This window comes from Rhinoraja longicauda, chromosome 43 (genome assembly GCF_053455715.1).
Source record: "Rhinoraja longicauda isolate Sanriku21f chromosome 43, sRhiLon1.1, whole genome shotgun sequence".
NCBI classification, from domain to species: Eukaryota; Metazoa; Chordata; class Chondrichthyes; order Rajiformes; family Arhynchobatidae; genus Rhinoraja; species Rhinoraja longicauda.
In genome coordinates this window covers 6,793,778-6,812,756 of record NC_135995.1, presented here as the reverse complement: position 1 = coordinate 6,812,756, position 18,979 = coordinate 6,793,778, and the positions used below count along the sequence as shown (strand labels likewise).

The 18,979-nt window shown below is 50.3% G+C and overlaps 1 protein-coding gene across 1 annotated transcript in view; it reads right to left on the bottom strand.

Moving 5' to 3' along the window:
• Window positions 1-18,979, bottom strand: part of LOC144612205 (myelin-associated glycoprotein-like) — a 71,252-nt gene that overhangs the window by 38,372 nt on the left and 13,901 nt on the right. Inside the window, exons 3-6 of the mRNA XM_078431762.1 lie at window positions 11,394-11,475; window positions 9,383-9,754; window positions 4,780-5,073; window positions 4,012-4,293 (exon numbers count right to left, since the gene is read on the bottom strand). Of these exons, the coding sequence (XP_078287888.1) occupies window positions 4,012-4,293; window positions 4,780-5,073; window positions 9,383-9,754; window positions 11,394-11,433 (988 nt within the window). The 5' untranslated portion in view covers window positions 11,434-11,475. The remainder of the gene's footprint in view (window positions 1-4,011; window positions 4,294-4,779; window positions 5,074-9,382; window positions 9,755-11,393; window positions 11,476-18,979) is intronic.

The window sequence follows — 18,979 nt, the reverse complement described above, 5'->3', positions numbered from 1 at the left end:
TTTGGCCTCCACTGCCCTCTGTGGCAGAGAATTCCACAAATTCACAACTCTCTGGGTGAAAAGGTTTCTTTTCACCTCAGTTTTAAATGGCCTCCCCTTTATTCTTAGACTGTGTGTGTGGCCCCTGGTTCTGGACCCCAACATTGGGAACATTTTTCCTGCATCTAGTCCTTTCATAATTTTATACGTCTCTATAAGATCCCCTCTCATCCTTCTAAACTCCAGTGAATACAAGCCCAGTCTTTCTGGGCAGGCTGGGATTCTATTCCTTGGAGTGCAGGAGGATGAGGGGTGATCTTACAGAGCTGTACAAAATCATGGGGGGAATTGATCGGGTAGACGTACAGAGATTCTTGCCCAGAGTAGGGGAATCGAGGACCAGAGGACAGAGGCTGAAGGTGAAAAGATTTAATGGAACCTGATGGGTTACTTTTTCCCACACAGAGGGTGGTGGGTGTATGGAACGAGCTGCCGGAGGAGGTGGTTGAGTCTGGGACTATCCCAACGTTTAAGGAACATTTGGACAGGTACATGGATAGGACAGGTTTGGAGGGATATGGGCCAAACGCGGGCAGATGGGACTTGTGTAGATGGGGCATGTTGGCCAGTTGACTCCATCTACACCTCACGCTGCCTTGGCAAGGCCAGCAGCATAATCAAGGACCAGTCTCACCCCCGGTCACTCCCTCTTCTCCCCTCTCCCATCAGGCAAGAGGTACAGAAGTTTGAATACGCACACCTCCAGATTCAGGGACAGTTTCTTTCCCAGCTTTTATCAGGCAACTGAATGATCCTACCACAACCAGAGAGCAGTCCTGAACTACTATTGTACTATCTTTGATCGGACTTTACTGGCTTTTTCTTGCACTCAACGTTATTCCCTTATCTTGTATGCGTACACTGTGGACGGCACTATTGTAATCGTGTAGACACAAAAAGCTGGAGTAACTTAGCGGGACAGGCAGCATCTCTGGAGAGAAGGAATGGTGACATTTCGGGTCAAGGCCCTTCTTCAGACAATAGGGAGAGGTTGAACAGGCTCGGATTCTATTCCCTGGAGCGCAGGAGGATGAGGGGAGATCTTATAGAGGTGTACAAAATCATGAAAGGAATAGATCGGGTAGACGCACAGAGCCTCTTGCCCAGAGTAGGTGAATCGAGGACCGGAGGACATAGATTTAAGATGAGAGTGGAAGGGAAGATTTAATAGGAACCTGAAGGGTAACTTTTTTCACGCAGAGGGTGGTGGGTGTACGGAATGAGCTGCCGGAGGAGGTAGTTGAGGCTGGGACTACCGCAACATTTCAGAACCATTTGGACAGGTAACATGGGGCGGCACAGTGGTGCAGCGGTAGAGTTGCTGCCTTACAGTGTTGGCAGCGCCGGAGACCCAGGTTCGATCCTGACCACGGGTGCTGTCTGTACGTTCTCCCCGTAACCTACGTGGGTTTTCTCTGAGATCTTCAGTTTCCTCTCACACTCCAAAGATGTACATGTTTGTAGGTTAATTGGTTTGGTAAATGTAAAAATTATCCCTAGCGTGTGTGGGATGGTGTTAGTGTGCGGGGATCGCTGGTTGAGCGGACTCGGTGGGTGGAAGGGTCTGTTTCTGCGATGTGTATCTATAAACTAAGAATGTGTGTGTGTGAGAGAGAGGGAGAGTGAGTGTGTATGTGAGTGAGTGTGAGAGAGAGGGTGTATGTGTGTGAGTGAGTGTGTGTGAGAGTGTGTGTGTGTGTGAGAGTGTGTGTGAGTGTGTGTGAGTGTAGGAGTGTGTGAGTGAGTGTGTGTGAGTGAGAGAGTGTGTGTGTGAGAGAGTGTGTGTGTGTATGTGAGTGAGTGTGTGAGAGAGGGTGAGTGTGTGAGAGGGTGAGTGTGCGTGTGCGTGTGTGGTGTGTTTGAATGAGTGTGTGTGAGGGTGAGTGTGTGTGAGTGTGTGTGCCTTTGAGTGAGTGTGTGTGAGTGTGAGTGTGCGTGAGCAAGAATGTGTGTTTGAGTGAGTGAGTGTGTGTGTGAGAGGGTGAGTGTGTGTTTGAGTGAGTATGTGTGTGTGATGGTGTTCGTGTGTGAGACAGAGAGAATGTGTGTGTGTGTGTGTGTGAGTGTGTGTGAGAGGGAGAGTGTGTGTGTGAGAGAGAGTGTGAGTGAGACAGTGTGTGTGTGTGTGTGAGAGAGAGAGGGAGAGTGAGTGAGTGTGAGAGTGTGTGAGTGAGAGTGAGTGAGTGTGAGAGTGTGTGAGTGTGTATGTGAGAGAGAGATTGAGTGTGTGCAAGAGAAGGGGAGAGTGTGTAAGTGTGAGTGTGAGTGTGTGTGAGAGAGAAAGGGAGAGTGTGTGTGTGAGTGTGTGTGAGAGAGAAAGGGAGAGTGTGTGTGTGAGAGGGTGAGAGTGTGTGTGTGTGAGAGAGAGGGTGTGTGTGTTCGAGTGAGTATGTGTGTGTGATGTGTTCATGTGTGAGACAGAGAGAATGTGTGTGTGTGAGTGTGTGTGAGAGGGAGAGTGAGTGAGTGAGACTGTGTGTGGGAGAGTGAGTGAGTATGTGAGAGTGTGTGGGAATGAGTTTGTGTGTGTGAGAGGGGGAGAGTGAGTGAATGTGAAAGTGTGTGTCTGTCTATGTGAGAGAGGGGGAGAGAGTGAGTGTGAGAGTGTGTAAGTGAGAGTGAGTCTGTATGTGACAGAGAGTGAGTGTGTGTGAGAGAAAGGGAGAGTGTGTGTGTGTGAGAGAGTGTGTGTGAGAGGGTGAGTGTGTGTGTGTGTGTGAGAGAGGAGAGTGTGTGTGTGTGTGTGTGTGTGTGTGTGTGTGTGTGTGTGTGTGTGTGTGTGTGTGTGTGTGTGTGTGTGTCTGTGTGTGTGTGTGTGTGTGTGTGTGTGAGAAACATAGAAAATAGGTGCAGGAGTAGGCCATTTGACCCTTCGAGCCTGTACGCACCGCCATTCAATATGATCATGGCTGATCATCCAGCTCAGTAACCTGTACCTGCCTTCTCTCCATACCCCCTGATCCCTTTAGCCACAAGGGCCACATCTAACTCCCTCTTAAATATAGCCAATGAACTGGCCTCAACTACCTTCTTTGGCAGAGAATTCCACAGACTCACCACTCTCTGTGTGAAGAAATGTTTTCTCATCTCAGTCCTAAAAGACTTCCCCCTTATCCTCAAGCTGTGACCCCTGGTTCTGGACTTCCCCAACATCGGGAACAATCTTCCCGCATCTAGCCTCTCCAACCCCTTAAGAATTTTATATGTTTCTATAAGATCCCCCCTCAGTCTTCTAAATTCCAGCGAGTATAAGCCTAGTCTATCCAGTCTTTCTTCATATGAAAGTCCCGCCATCCCAGGGATCAATCTGGCGAACCTTCTCTGTACTCCCTCTATGGCAAGAACGTCTTTCCTCAGATTAGGAGACCAAAACTGTACGCAATACTCCAGGTGCGGTCTCACCAAGGCCCTGTACAACTGCAGCAGAACCTCCCTGCTCCTATACTCAAATCCTCTTGCTATGAATGCCAACATACCATTCGCTTTCTTCACTGCCTGCTGCACCTGCACGCTTGCTTTCAATGACTGATGCACCATGACACCCAGGTCACGTTGCATCTCCCCTTTTCCTAATTGGCCACCATTCAGGTAATACTCTGCTTAGAGTTTAGAGAGAGGGAGAGTGTGTGTGTGTGTGTGTGTGTGTGTGTGTGTGTGTGTGTGTGTGTGTGAGAGAGGGAGAGTGTGTGTGTGTGAGAGAGGGAGAGTGTGGGGGGGAGGGGGTGTGTGTGTGTGTGTGTGTGCGTGTGTGTGTGTGTGTGTGTGTGTGTGTGTGTGTGTGAGAGAGGGAGAGTGTGTGTGTGTGAGAGAGGGAGAGTGTGGGGGGGGGGTGTGTGTGTGTGTGTGTGTGTGTGTGTGTGCGTGTGTGTGCGTGTGTGTGTGTGTGTGTGTGTGTGTGTGTGTAACTCCATCATCTGTGATGGCCCAATAATCCATCTGTCGTTATAGAGTTGTGTCAGTGTGTGTACTCACATTCTACAGTGAGGGTCACATCCCTCTCTGTTGTCCCGTGTTCATTCTGTGCCACACACTGATAGACCCCAGCGTCCCGCGGTGCCAGCTGAGGGAACTCCATCCACAGCTCGTTGCTGGAACGTGTTGTGTTCAGCGTGACACCGAGATGTCGCCACGTCAGGTTAGACGCTGGTAAACTCTGGACGGAGCAGTGGAACGCTGCAGAGTTTCCTTTCTTCACACTGACCCCGGAACTGTTCATGTTGTTGGGGGAAGTGATGGAGAGATTCTGGGGGGCATCTGCAAAACGATAAAATTTAGCAACCAGTTTTGCGGCACTTTCAATGATCCTTGGATTATGAAAGACTTCAGACTTGAGATACAGCGCGGAAATGGGCTCTTCGGCCCACCGTCCACGCTGACCATCGCTCACCCGTTCACACACTAGTTCTTTGTTTAGTTTCGAGATACAGCGCGGAAACAGGCCCTTCAGCCCACCGAGTCCGCGCCGACCAGCGATCCCCGCATATCCTACACAATATCCTATCCACTATCCTACACAAACTAGGGACAATTTTTACATTTACCAAGCCAATTAACATACAAACCTTCACGTCTTTCGAGTGTGGGAGGAAACCGAAGATCTCGGAGAAAACCCAAGCCCCCACCGGGCGATGGAAAGTCCCAGGGCCGAGCCGAGCAGGCCGATGAAGGTCCTGACCTTATGTACCAGCACTGCGAATAGATGATTGCTGTTCCTGCACAATAAACGATCTCCATACTTACATTGCACAGTCAGTGTGAGTTTCTGCTTGGATGAGACAGTTGGGTATCTGACTTTGCAGGTGAGGTCTTGCCCGTCATGTTTGAGCGCTGGGGTCAGGGACAGAACAGAAGTATATGTCAGCGTGTCACCCCGCTGAGTTTTGCTGTGTGAGGCTGACGATGGTATATCAGCAGGGGTGACCCAGGTTAAGTTGGGTGTCGTTCCATTACACTTGGTGTTGAAGGAGCAGGTCACGTTCACAGGCTGACCTGCCACCATTTTAGCAGGGAATATCGTGGGTTTATCTGCGAAATCTAACACACAGAGAAACGGATACTTTTAGTTAAATATCATTAGATGCATCGGTTCACATCGAAATCCCAGTCTTGGGTTGCCAACTGTCCCATATTAATAATAATAATAATAATAATAAACATTTATTTTTTATAGCGCTTTTCCAAGTGCTCAAAGACGCTTTACAAAAACAGTCAAGACATAAAAACAAACAAACGAACTGTCCTGACGGAGAAGCGGCGAACAAATAGCGCCAGCGTCCTCTCACGTCAGGGTCCGGCAGTAGACAATAAAGAACACAAGACACACAATTACAATTTTTAACACAAACAGCCATCACAGTGATTGCTCCAGGCATACCCTCACTGTGATGGAAGGCAAAAAAAAGTCTTATCTCCTCCTCATTCTTCTCCCGTGGTGCCACGAGGCGATCGAGGCTCCCAACTCTTGAAGCCCCCACCGGGCGATGGAAAGTCCCAGGGCCGAGCCGAGCAGGCCGATGAAGGTCCTGAGCCCCCACCGGGCGATGGAAAGTGCCGGGGCCAGGCCACGCAGGGCAATGAGGGGCCTGCGAGCGGGTCAATCAAACCTCGCGCTCCGGGGCGGTCGAAGCTGCTACGGCTGGAGCTCCTGAAAGCCGGTCGCCAGCCAGGGACATGCGAACTCCAGATGTTGCCGTCTGCAGGGCCCACGGCCGAAGCCTCCGAGATGGTAAGTCCAGGCCCTGCGACCGGAGTCTTCAAGGTTGATCCCAGCTGGAGGCCGCCGACTCCACGGTGTTAGGCCGTAGCGCGAACGGAGATACGACACGATAAAGATCGCATCTCCGTTGAGGAGGAGATTGGAAAAAAAGGTTTCCCCCACCCCCCACATAAACAGAGTTAAAAATAGATCAAAACGTACATTTAAACGATGACAATAGACAAAACAAAAAAAAAAGACAGAGAGACTGCCGGTGAGCCGAAGCTGCAGAACGCAGCCACGCCCTTAACACGCCACGCCACGCCACGCCGGGACTAAATTGGCTTTTCCCACACAAGACTGCCCTTGTCCCGTATTAGGCTCGAGGAAGTGCAGGCCCGGACAGTGCAGGCCTGGACAGTGCAGGCCCGGACAGTCTAGGCCCGGAGGCCCAGGCACCCCCTAATGGAGGTTGCGTAGCAACCCGCCTCCCGCCCCGGGCGGCCGCCATTGGTTGAGCGTGAGCACATGGCCGCTGGCTGAGTGAGGTCACGTGGGGCGCGGGGCGGTGACGTCTCCTTGTCTCGTATTTGGGAGTACTATAGTTGGCACCCCTATCCCAGTCCCACAAGTAAATGGACATTCACAAGGATGATCCATGAACAGGGAGGAACAATGGTCAGGGGAAGTTGAAAAGGACAGGGATCAGTAATGTCATGATGGCCTGTGATCAGGTAGATGGGGGCAGGATTCTCCACTGAGGGCTGTAAGGTGGCCAAACATAGACTGGCCGATCATTTCGCTGAACATCTTCCCTCAGTCCGCCTGAACCTACCTGATCCCCCGGTTGTTAAACACTATTTCCCCTTCCCATACTGACCTTTCTGTCCTGGGCCTCCTCCATTGTCAGAGTGAGGCCAAACGCAAATTGGAGGAACAGCACCTCATATTTCACTTGGGCAGCTCACAGCCCAGTGGTATGAACATTGACCTCTCTGACTTCAAGTAACCCTTGTATTCTCTCTCACTCCATCCCTCCCCCTTCCCAGTTCTTCGACGAGCCTATCTCCGACCACATTTTATCTCTGCTTGCTCTGTTTTTACCTTCTCCCCACTAACAATGATCTGTTGTACATTTTCCTCAATCTCCATCCTTTGTCCTGTTTTCACCTCACACTTCCTTATCTATGTATCTCCCTCACCCCTGACTTCAGTTTGAAGGGTCTCGATCCGAAACGTCACCCATTCCTTCTATCCAGTGATGCTGCCTGTCCCACTGAGTTACTCCAGCATTTTGTATTGATCTTTAAACCAGCATCTGCAGTTCCTTCCAACAATAAACAGCTAACAATGGCCTGTTCCCTTTGTCACCGTTACTTTTTTTGCGCATCTTTCATCCATTTGTTCTATATCTCTCTACTTCACTGGCTATACCTCTCGTTTCCCTCTCCCCACTCTCAATCTGAAGGGTCTCGACCCAAAATGTCACCTATTCCTTTTCTCCAGAGATACTGCCTGACCCGCTGAATTACTCCAGCACTTTGTACCTGTCCACATTCTCCAGAGATGCTGCCTGACCCGCTGAGTTATTCCAGCACTTTGTACCTGTCCACATTCACCAGAGATGCTGACTGACCAGCTTAGTTACTCCAGCACCTTGTACCTGTCCACATTCTCCAGAGATGCTGACTGACCAGCTTAGTTACTCCAGCAGTTTGTACCTGTCCACATTCTCCAGAGATGCTGACTGACCAGCTTAGTTACTCCAACACCTTGTACCTGTCCACATTCTCCAGTGATGCTGCCTGACCCTCTGAGTTACTCCACCTTTTTGTGTCTACCTTAGGATAAGACAGTCACTGATAAATCCAATGGTTAATAACGTTCCTAAGAGAAACGTGGGGAAATAAGGTCCTTGCTACTGTAGGGAATGCATATGGACAGGAAGGGTTCAGAGGGTGGGGGCCAAATATGGGCATTGGGACTAGCCCAGAATGCCAACATGGTTGGTATGGAGTAGATGGGCAGAAGGGCCTGTTTCCATGCTGTATATGACTTCGTCAAGGGTGGAGATGAGTTTACAAAGAAGCTAGAAAAACCTGCAAAGGCCAGAGGAATGCACATTTAGTATTAGTACTGGTTTTTTTTGTTATGTGTACTAAGATACAGTGAAAAGCTATGTTTTGTGCTACGCAAGCAGATTAAACCATTCATGAGGAAAACAAGATGTGCAGAAGAGAAAATAAAGAGGGCACCGAATATAATGCCACAGCGACAGAGAAAGTGCAGATGAAAAAAGTGCAAGGGCTGCAATGAAGTAGATTGGAAGGTAGGTCTTTTGTCCCTGGCTTATAAGAGGTGCAACCAAGTGTGTGATAACAGCAGGGAAGAAGCATTTTCTGAATCTGGTGTGATGTGCTTTCAGCTTTTGTATCTGATGCCCGATGGGAGTAGGGAGAAGAGAGAATGACCGAGTTGTGAGTGGTACTTGTTTATATTGGCTGCTTTACCGAGGCAACGAGAAGTGTAGATAAAATCACTGTTAGCAATGTACACCGATCAGCCAAAACATTATGACCACTGACAGGTGAAGTGAATAACATTGATTATCTTGTTACAATGGCATCTGTCAAGGGGTGGGATATATTAGGCAGCAAGTGAACAGTCAGTTCTTGAAGTTGACGTGTTGGATGCAGGAGAAATGGGCAGGAGTAAAGACCCGAGTGACTTTGACAAGGGCCAAATTGTTATGGCCGGACGACTGGGTCAGAGCATCTGCGAAACAGCCAGGCTTGTGGGGTGCTCCCGGTCAGTAGTGGTGAGTACCGACCTACAGTGGTCCGAGGAGGGACAAACCACAAACCGGCAACAGGGTGTTGGGCGCCCAAAGCTCATCGATGCGCGAGGGCAGTGATGGCATCCTGATGCACTGTGGGAAGACGACAAGCCGGTGAAGGGAGTGTGATGCTCTGGGCAATGTTCTGCTGGGAAACCCTGGGTCCAGCCATTCATGGTGGACGTCATTTTGACACGTGTCACCTACCTACACATCATTGCAGGCCAGGTACACCGCTTCATGGCAATGGTATTCCCTGATGGCAGTGGCCTCTTTCAGCAGGATAATGCGCCCTGCCACACTGCACACATTGTTGGGGAATGGTTTGAGGAACATGATGAAGTGTTCACGGTGTTGCCCTGGCCTCCAAATTCTCCAGATCTCAATCCGATTGAGCATCTGTGGGATGTGCCGGATCGACAAGTCCGATCCACGGCGGCTCCACCTCGCATCTTACAGGATTTGAAGGATCTGCTGCTAATGTTTTGGTGCCAGATACCACAGGACTCCTTCAGGGGGCTTGTAGACTCCATGCCTCGGCGGGTCGGCGCTGTTTTGGCGGCACACGGAGGACCAACAGCATATTAGGCAGGTGGTCATAATGTTTTGGCTCATCAGTGTATATGGGCAATGCAAACCTAATAATAGCGCAAAAACTGGAGGTATCGTAATCGTCAGAAATGAGCCGAGGCTCCTGATGCTGCGGTGTGTGTGTGTGTGTGTGTGTGTGTGAACAGGGAACGTGTACAGTTCATGTTATTCCCCACTCACTGCTGAGCATCTGATGTTGAGTGATTATACAAAGCACTTACCAATAACATTGAGCCGTGTTACAGGGTGGTAGTTGGTACGCCATACCTCAGCAAATTCAACTCTGAAAAAGTAGGGACCATTGTCATCCTGTGTGACGTTGTCTATAACCAGGGAACAGTCCTTGTCTTTCAGATCTCCAGACAGCCGGGTCCGATGGCGAAACTTTGATGATTCTAGACTGGGATTCCCGGAGTGGAAGGCTACAGAATCTTTGTTGTTTAGCTTCCAACTGTTATACCAGATTCCCGTCCGATCTTTATTGCTGAGAGTCGGCAGGTAAGTGTAGTTACACGGAATCCGTGCACACAAACCATTCTGCGCTGTCACATGTCCTGGATTGCCCGCAGGCCACAGTTGTCCCGACACCTCCGCTGAGGAGAGAAGGAACAATCTTTAGTACCGTGCAGGAAGGAACTGCAGATCCTGTTTTAAACTGAAGATAGACACAAAGTGCTGGAGTAACTCAGTGGGACAGGCAGCCTCTCTGGAGAGAAGGAACGGGTGATGTTTTGGGTCGAGACCCTTCTTCAGACTGGAGTCAGAGGAGAGGGAAATGGGAGACATTGATGGTGATGTGGAGAGATATGGAACAAATACATGAAATTTTTGCAAAAAAGGAACGATGATAAAGGAAATAGACCATTATTAGCTGTTTATAGACACAAAATGTTGGAGCAACTCAGCGGGGCAGGCAGCATCTCTGGAGAAAAGGAATGGGGGACGTTTCAGGGTGTGACCTTTCAGATTGTTAGCTGTTTGCGAGGTGAGAACGAGAAGCTGGTGCACATCTTGTGCTCCCTCACCACCCCTCCATTTAGTGTGGCTCTCCCTCCTCACCGCCCCTCCCACATTGTATCACTCTTTCCTCACCGCCCCTCCCACCGCGCCACGCTCCCTCCTCACTGCCCCTCCCACAGCACGGAGCTCCCTCCTCACCGCCCCTCCCACAGCACGGAGCTCCCTCCTCACCGCCCCTCCCACAGCACGGCGCTCCCTCCTCACTGCCCCTCCCACAGCACAGCGCTCCCTCCTCACCACCCCTCCCACAGCACAGCGCTCCCTCCTCACCACCCCTCCCACAGCACGGCACTCCCTTCTCACCGCCCCTCCCGCACTGTATCACTCCCTCCTCACTGCCCCTCCCACAGCACGGAGCTCCCTCCTCACTGCCCCTCCCACAGCACGGAGCTCCCTCCTCACTGCCCCTACCACAGCACGGCACTCCCTCCTCACCACCCCTCCCACAGCACGGCGCTCCCTCCTCACTGCCCCTCCCACAGCACGGCGCTCCCTCACTGCCCATCCCACAGCACGGCGCTCCCTCCTTACTGCCCCTCCCACAGCACGGCGCTCCCTCCTCACTGCCCCTCCCACAGCACGGCGCTCCCTCACTGCCCCTCCCACAGCACGGAGCTCCCTCCTCACCACCCCTCCCACAGCACGGCGCTCCCTCCTCACCGTCCCTCCCACCGCGCCACGCTCCTTCCACACCGCCCCTCCCACAGCACGGCACTCCCTCCTCACCGCCCCTCCCACAGTGATGAAGAATGGGTGACGTTTCGGGTCGAAACCCTTCTACAGTCTGAAGAAAGGTCTCGACCCGAAACATCACCCATTCCTTCTCTCCAGAGATGCTGCCTGTCCCACTGAGTTACTCCAGCATTGTGTCTACCTTCGATTTAAACCAGCATCTGCAGTTCTTTCCTACTGAATATTCATACCACTGGGTTGTAAGCTGCCCAAGCGAAATATGAAATGCTGTTCCTCCAATTTGTGCTGGGCCTCACTCTGACAGTGGAGGAGGCCCAGAGCAGAAAGGTCAGTGTGGGAATAAGAGGGGGAGTTAAAGTGTTTGGCAACCGGGAGATCGGGTAGGTCCAAGCGGACTGAGCGAAGGTGTTCAGCGAAACGATCGTAGCGGTCCCAGCACCGAACCTTGCGGAACTCCGCTAGTCACCGACCAGTAAAAGCCCCCTCGCCAGAAAACACCTGAGTTGCTGCTGATGGTACCTTGGAGAAGGGTCAGGAGGAAGAACGATCTCCCGATCATCGTCCGATCCCAGATACCCCGTCAGTGTCCCGATCTCCTGGTCTGGAAGAGAAAGTAATTGCAGTAAAACTCCAGCGACCAATCTATCTATCTATCTATATACTAAAACTCTCGTTTGTTTGTTTGTTTGTTCCTGAACTACAGCCAAAACGGTACACGATAGCGCAACAATTTTAGGCCCACCTTACTCACCGTTGTCCCTTTTTGTGCAAATGGAAGAAGTTTCAGTGAAATCGGTGCTATATTTTAAAAGCTATTCACATTTTAAAGTTTAAATCTATATCCGAGGGAGGGAAGGGGGGAGGAGGGAGGATAAGGGGGGTTGAGGGGGATGGAGGTTGAGGGGGAGGAGAAGGGGGAAGAGGAAGGGGGAAGAGGAAGGGGGAGGGGGTGGAGGGAGTGGGAGGGGAGTGTCGGAGGGGCCAGAGGTGGGGGGAGGGGGGGTTAGGGGAGCGGTGTGGAGGGGAGGGTGGGGGGGGAAAGAGAGGGTGCTGCACCAATGCAGGAGAGGTTTGGGCCCAACTGGTCCACTTGCTCTAGTGTATTACTAAAACTCTCATCTTGTTTGTTTGTTTGTCCGTACGTACCCGAAATACAGCCAAAACGGTACACGATAGCGCAACAATTTTAGGCCCAACTTACTCACCATTGGCCTGCAGTTCAAATGGTTGCTATATTTTAAAAGTTATCCACCTTTTAAACTTTAAAAGATCACTTTTTAAACTTTCAGAAATTTGATTGGCTCCACCACCTCCCCCCACGTGGGGTCCGGCACATCCTGATTGGCTACCTCCGTGTTTGACGTCACAATGGGAACCCAACGGGTCCGTGCCTGCGCAGTTGGGGCCCGTTGATCTAATACTTACGTAAGATGGCCGCCGGATCCTTGCGAGCGCAGTTGGGGGAGGGTTGCCGCTCGGAGGAGGGGGGGGGGCGGGACCAGTCCGAGTCACGGGAGTGGCGGCCAATGGGGGGGGGGGGGGGCGGGGGAAGTAGTGATCTCAGCTCTCCATGCCGGGCGATCTGACCCTGGGTCGGGGCTGGTCCAACCTTCTGCGGCTTGGAGCTTCCCGACATCGGTCTCTACCCGAGACTATGAGCTCCTCGATGTTGAAGTCTGCAGGCCGTGGTTAGAACGTCGATCCCAGGCAAAGGATCACAGGCTCTGATGGAAAGTCCTCGGCCCCATGGTGGGGCTCAAAGTCAGTCCCGAGCAAGGCCTCCAGCTCCATGATGTTAGGCCACAGAGCGACCAGAGATACCATCTGGAAAACAATTGCATCTCCGGCATTTGAGCCCCGTATCTGAGGAAGGATGTGCTGGCTCTGGAGAGGATCCAGAGGAGGTTTACAAGAACGATCCCAGGAATGAGTGGGTTTGCATATGATGAGCGTTTGTCGGCACTGGCCCTGTGCTCGCTGGAGTTTAGAAGAATGAGGGGAACATCATTGAAACTTACTGAATAGTGAAAGGCTTGGAGAGAGTGGATGGGACAGGATATTTCGAATAGTGGGAGAGGTCACAGACTCAGAATTAAAGGACGTTCTTTTATGAAGGACATGAGGAGGAATTTCTTTAGTCAGAGGGTGGCGAATCTGTGGAATTCTTTGCCACAGAAGGATGTGGAGGCCAAGACAAGGTTTCAAGGTCAGTTTATTGTCACATGTACCAATTGAGGTACAATGAAATTTAAATTACCATACAGCCATACAAAAAAATTAGTACGGGTGTCAGGGGTTATGGGGAGAAGGCAGGAGAATGGGGATAGGAGTGACAGATCAGCCATGATTTACAAACATCGAAAATAGGTGCAGGAGTAGGCCATTCGGCCCTTCGAGCCTGCACCGCCATTCAATATGATCATGGCTGATCATCCAGCTCAGTAACCTGTACCTGCCTTCTCTCCATACCCTCTGATCCCTTTAGCCACAACGACCACATCTAACTCCCTCTTAAATATAGCCAATGAACTGGCCTCAACTACCTTCTGTGGCAGAGAATTCCACAGACTCACCACTCTCTGTGTGAAGAAATGTTTTCTCATCTCGGTCCTAAAAGACTTCCCCCTTATCCTTAAGCTGTGACCCCTGGTTTTGGACTTCCCCAACATCGGGAACAATCTTCCCGCATCTAGCCTCTCCAACCCCTTAAGAATTTTATATGTTTCAATAAGATCGCCCTTCAGTCTTCTAAATTCCAGCGAGTATAAGCCTAGTCTATCCAGTCTTTCTTCATATAAAAGTCCTGCCATCCCAGGAATCAATCTGGTGAACCTTCTCTGTACTCCTTCTAAGGCTAGAATGTCTTTCCTCAGATTAGGAGACCAAAACTGTACACAATACTCCAGGTGCGGTCTCACCAAGGCCCTGTACAACTGCAGCAGAACCTCCCTGCTCCTATACTCAAATCCTCTTGCTATGAATGCCATCATACCATTCGCTTTCTTCACTGCCTGCTGCACCTGCACGCTTGCTTTCGATGACTGGTGCACCATGACACCCAGGTCACGTTGCATCTCCCCTTTTCCTTATTGGACACCATTCAGGTAATACTCTGCTTTCCTATTCTTGCCCCCAAAGTGGATAACCTCACATTTATCCACATTATATTGCATCTGCCATGCATTTGCCCACTCTCCTAATCTATCCAAGTCACTCTGCAGCCTCCTAGCATCCTCCTCGCAGCTAACACTTCCACCCAACTTCGTGTCATCCGCAAACGTAGAGATATTGCATTCAATTCCCTCGTCCAATCATTAATATATATATTGTAAATAACTGGGGTCCCAGCACTGAGCCTTGCGGTACCCCACTAGTCACTGCCTGCCATTCCGAAAAGGACCTGTTTATTCCTACTCTTTGCTTCCTGTCCGCCAACCAATTCTCTATCCACCTCAACACTGAACCCCCAATACCATGTGCTTTAAGTTTGTAACCCAATCTCTTATGTGGGACCTTGTCGAAGGCCTTCTGAAAGTCCAGGTATAACACATCGACTGGTTCTCCCTTATCCACTCTACTAGTTACATCTTCTTCCTCAGCACCCCTGCCAATTTGGTTCACCCAATCTATATGTAGATTGAAGTCACCCATTATAACTGCTGCACCTTTAGTGCACGCATTTCTAATTTCCTGTTTGATGCCATCCCCAACCTCACTACTGCTGTTAGGTGGCCTGTACACAACTCCCACTATCGTTTTCTGCCCCTTAGTGTTTCGCAACTCTAACCGTATCGATTCCACATCCTCCAAGCTAATGTCCTTCCTTTCCACTGCTTTAATCTCCTCTCTAACCAGCAACGCTACCCCACCTCCTTTTCCTTTCTGTCTATCCCGCCTGAATATAGAATATCCCTGGATGTTGAGCTCCCAGCCTTGGTCACCCTGGAGCCATGTCTCCGTAATCCCAACTATATCATAATAATTAATAACTATCTCCACATTTAATTCATCCGCCTTATTACGTATACTCCTTGCATTGAGACACAAAGCCTTCAGGCTTGTTTTTACAACTCTCTTACCCCTTATACAATTATGTTGAAAAGTGGCCCTTTTTGATTTTTGCCCTGGATTTGTCTGCCTGCCACTTTTACTTTTCACCTTGCTACCTATTGCTTCTACCCTCATTTTACACCCCTCTGTCTCTCTGCTCCTGCTCCCATCCCCCTGCCACATTAGTTTAAATCCTCCCCGACAGCACTGGCAAACACTCCCCCTAGGACATTGGTTCCATTCCAGTTCAGGTGCAGACCGTCCTGTTTGTACTGGTCCCACCTCTCCCAGAACTGGTTCCAATGTCCTAAAAATTTGAATCCCTCCCCCTTGCACCATTTTTCAAGCCACGTATTCATCTGAAATATCCGCCTATTCCTACTCTGACTAGCACGTGGCACTGGTAGTAATCCAGAGATTATTACCTTTGAGGTCCTACTTTAAAGTTTATCTCCTAGCTCTCTAAATTCACCTTGTAGGACCTCATCCCGTTTTTTACCTATATCGTTGGTGCCAATGTGCACCACGACAACTGGCTGCTCACCCTCCCCCTCCAGAATGTCCTGCAGCCGCTCAGAGATATCCCTGACCCTTGCACCAGGGAGGCAACATACCATCCTGGAGTCTCGTTTGCGGCCGCAGAAACGCCTATCTATTCCCCTTACAATTGAATCCCCTATCACTATAGCCCTTCCACTCTTTTTCCTCCCCTCTTTTGCCGCAGAGCCACCCACGGTGCCATGAACTTGGCTGCTGCTGCCTTCCCCTGATGAGCCATCTCCCCCAAAAGTATCCAAAATGGCATATCTGTTTAGGAGGGAGATGACCGCAGGGGACTCCTGCACTACCTGCCTACTGCTACGCTGGCTAGTGGCCACCCGTTTCCTTTCTGTCCGCTTATCTTTTCCCTGCGGTGTGGCCAACTCACTGTACGTGCTATCCACGACCTTCTCAGCCTCGTGGATGCTCCAGAATGAGTCCAACCGCAGCTCCAACCGTTCAATGCGGTCTACCAGGAGCTGCAGCTGGACATACTTCCTGCACACGTAGTCATCAGGGACACCGACAATATCCCTGATCTCCCACATGTTGCAGGATGAGCATTCCACGGGGCCGATCTCACCTGACATGTCTTGCCCCCAAATTAAATCAAATCCCTCTTAATCCTTTAAACTGTATCTTTACTAAAAAACACTGAATCCTTAACTCACTGAACCCTTAACTCACTGAACCCTTAACTCACTGAACCCTTAACTCACTGAACCCTTAAATAACTGAACCCTTAACTCACTGAACCCTTAACTCACCGAACCCTTAACTCACCGAACCCTTAACTCACCGAACCCTTAACTCACCGAACCCTTAACTCACCGAACCCTTAAATCACCGAACCCTTAAATCACCCAACCCTTAACTCTCAACCCTTAACTCACTGAACCCTTAAATCACTGAACCCTTAACTCACTGAACCCTTAAATCACTGAACCCTTAACTCACTGAACCCTTAACTCACTGAACCCTTAACTCACTGAACCCTTAACTCACTGAACCCTTAACTCACTGAACCCTTAACTCACTGAACCCTTAACTCACTGAACCCTTAACTCACTGAACCCTTAACTCACTGAACCCTTAACTCACTGAACCCTTAACTCACTGAACCCTTAACTCACTGAACCCTTAACTCACTGAACCCTTAACTCACTGAACCCTTAACTCACTGAACCCTTAACTCACTGAACCCTTAACTCACTGAACCCTTAACTCACTGAACCCTTAACTCACTGAACCCTTAACTCACTGAACCCTTAACTCACTGAACCCTTAACTCACTGAACCCTTAACTCACTGAACCCTTAACTCACTGAACCCTTAACTCACTGAACCCTTAACTCACTGAACACTTAACTCACCGAACCCTTAACTCACCGAACCCTTAACTCACTGAACCCTTAACTCACTGAACCCTTAACTCACTGAACCCTTAACTCACTGAACCCTTAACTCACTGAACCCTTAACTCACTGAACCCTTAACTCACTGAACCCTTAACTCACTGAACCCTTAACTCACCGAACCCTTAACTCACCGAACCCTTAACTCACTGAACCCTTAACTCACTGAACCCTTAACTCACTGAACCCTTAACTCACCGAACCCTTAACTCACCGAACCCTTAACTAAAAGTACAAACAAAAAGCAGAAATACAACCCCGGGGTTACGCCCAATCAGCGGCTTCCTCTAGTCCGCTTCCACCAATCAGCGGCTTCCTCCAGACCACTTCTTCTGAAGTGTGTGGGAACGTTTTTATCTCCAACCGTCTCCAACCGCTCCTGGGCCTCTGTGTGAACAAAGCCCCGCGCTGGGTTTTTAAACCTACCGCCCGGACGCTGCTCCAACCGCCTCCAACCGCTCCTGGGCGGTTACAAGAACGATCCCAGGAATTTAATGGGCCGAATGGCCTAATTCTGCTCCTATCACATGACCTTACGAGCAACTTAGTTGCCTTCCTTTGGCTTTTTAAAGCTTCCCAATGGTTAGACTTCCCGCTAATCTTTGCCAAGTAACATGATGGCGCACAGTGGTGCAGCAGTAGGATTGGTGCCTCACAACGCCAAGACCCGACTTCGATCCCGACTACAGGTGCTGTCCGTACGGAGTTTGTACGTTCTCCCTGTGACCTGCGTGGGTTTTCTCCGGGATCTCCGGTTTCATGCCACGCTCCCAAGACGTACGGGTAATTTGTCCCAAGTGTGTGTAGGAAAGCGTTGGTCACTGGTTGGCACGGACTCTGTGGGCCGAAGGGCCTGTTTCCACGCTGTATCTCTAAACTAGAAAACTAAACTCAACTGACATCAATGGCTACTGGTCTGCCATGTGGGTACGTTCCACAAGGTGCCTGGTACATGCATTAGGGAAGATGTCTGAGGAACAGCGTGGGGCTCTAAGCTGATCATTAATAATGTGGTAGTAAGAGGCTATTCATACAGAGGTTGATGAGGGGTCGTGTGGGGTTGTGGAACAAGCTGCCGGAGGAAGTAGTTGAGGCAAGTACAATAGCAACATTTAGTTCAGTTAAGAGATACTGCGCGAAAACAGGCCCTTCGGCCCACCAAGTCCATGCCGACCAACGGTCACCCCTTCACCCTCTGGTTCTGAGTTTAGTCTAGAAATACAGCGCGGAAACAGGCCCATCGGCCCACTGAGTCCACGCTGATCATCGATCACCCGTTCACACACTAGTTATATGTTTAGTTTACGAGGAATTTCATTTGCCATACAGTCATACCAATAATAAGCAAGAGAACACACAAAATACATTTTAACATGAACATCCACCCCAGTGACTCCTCCGCATTCCTCACTGTGATGGAAGGCAAAACAAAAGTTCAATCTCTTCCCTTGTTAGTTCTCCCGCGGTCGGGGGCCTCGAGCCTTCCATTGACGGGACGATCTTGGCTCCCGTAGCCGGTGGCGTTTGGACCCTCCGTATCGGGGCGATCAAGCTCCTGCATCGGGGGGGAATCTCAGCTCAACCTACGCCGAGCGACCTGACCTTCTGCGGCTTGGAGCTTCCCGACATCGGTCTCTACCCGAGACTACGAGCTCTTCGATGTTGAAATCCACAGGCTGTTGCAGCGTCGATCCCAGGCAAGAGATGGCAGGCTCTGATGGTAAGTCCACCGCCCCGTGGTGGGGCTCAAAGTCAATCCCGAGCAAGGCCTCCAGCTCCATGATGTTAGGCCGCAGAGCGACTGGAGATACGATATGATATTGAGCCCCGTATCTGAGGAAGGGTGTGCTGGCTCTGGAGAGGGTTCAGAGGAGGTTTACAAGAACGATCCCAGGAATGAGTGGGTTAGCATATGATGAGCGTTTGTCGGCACTGGGCCTGTACTCACTGGAGTTTAGAAAAATGAGGGGAACATCATTGAAACTTACTGAATAGTGAAAGGCTTGGAGAGAGTGGATGTGGAGAGGATATTTCGAATAGTGGGAGAGGTCATAGCCTCAGAATTAAAGGACGTTCTTTTATGAATAGACAATAGGTACA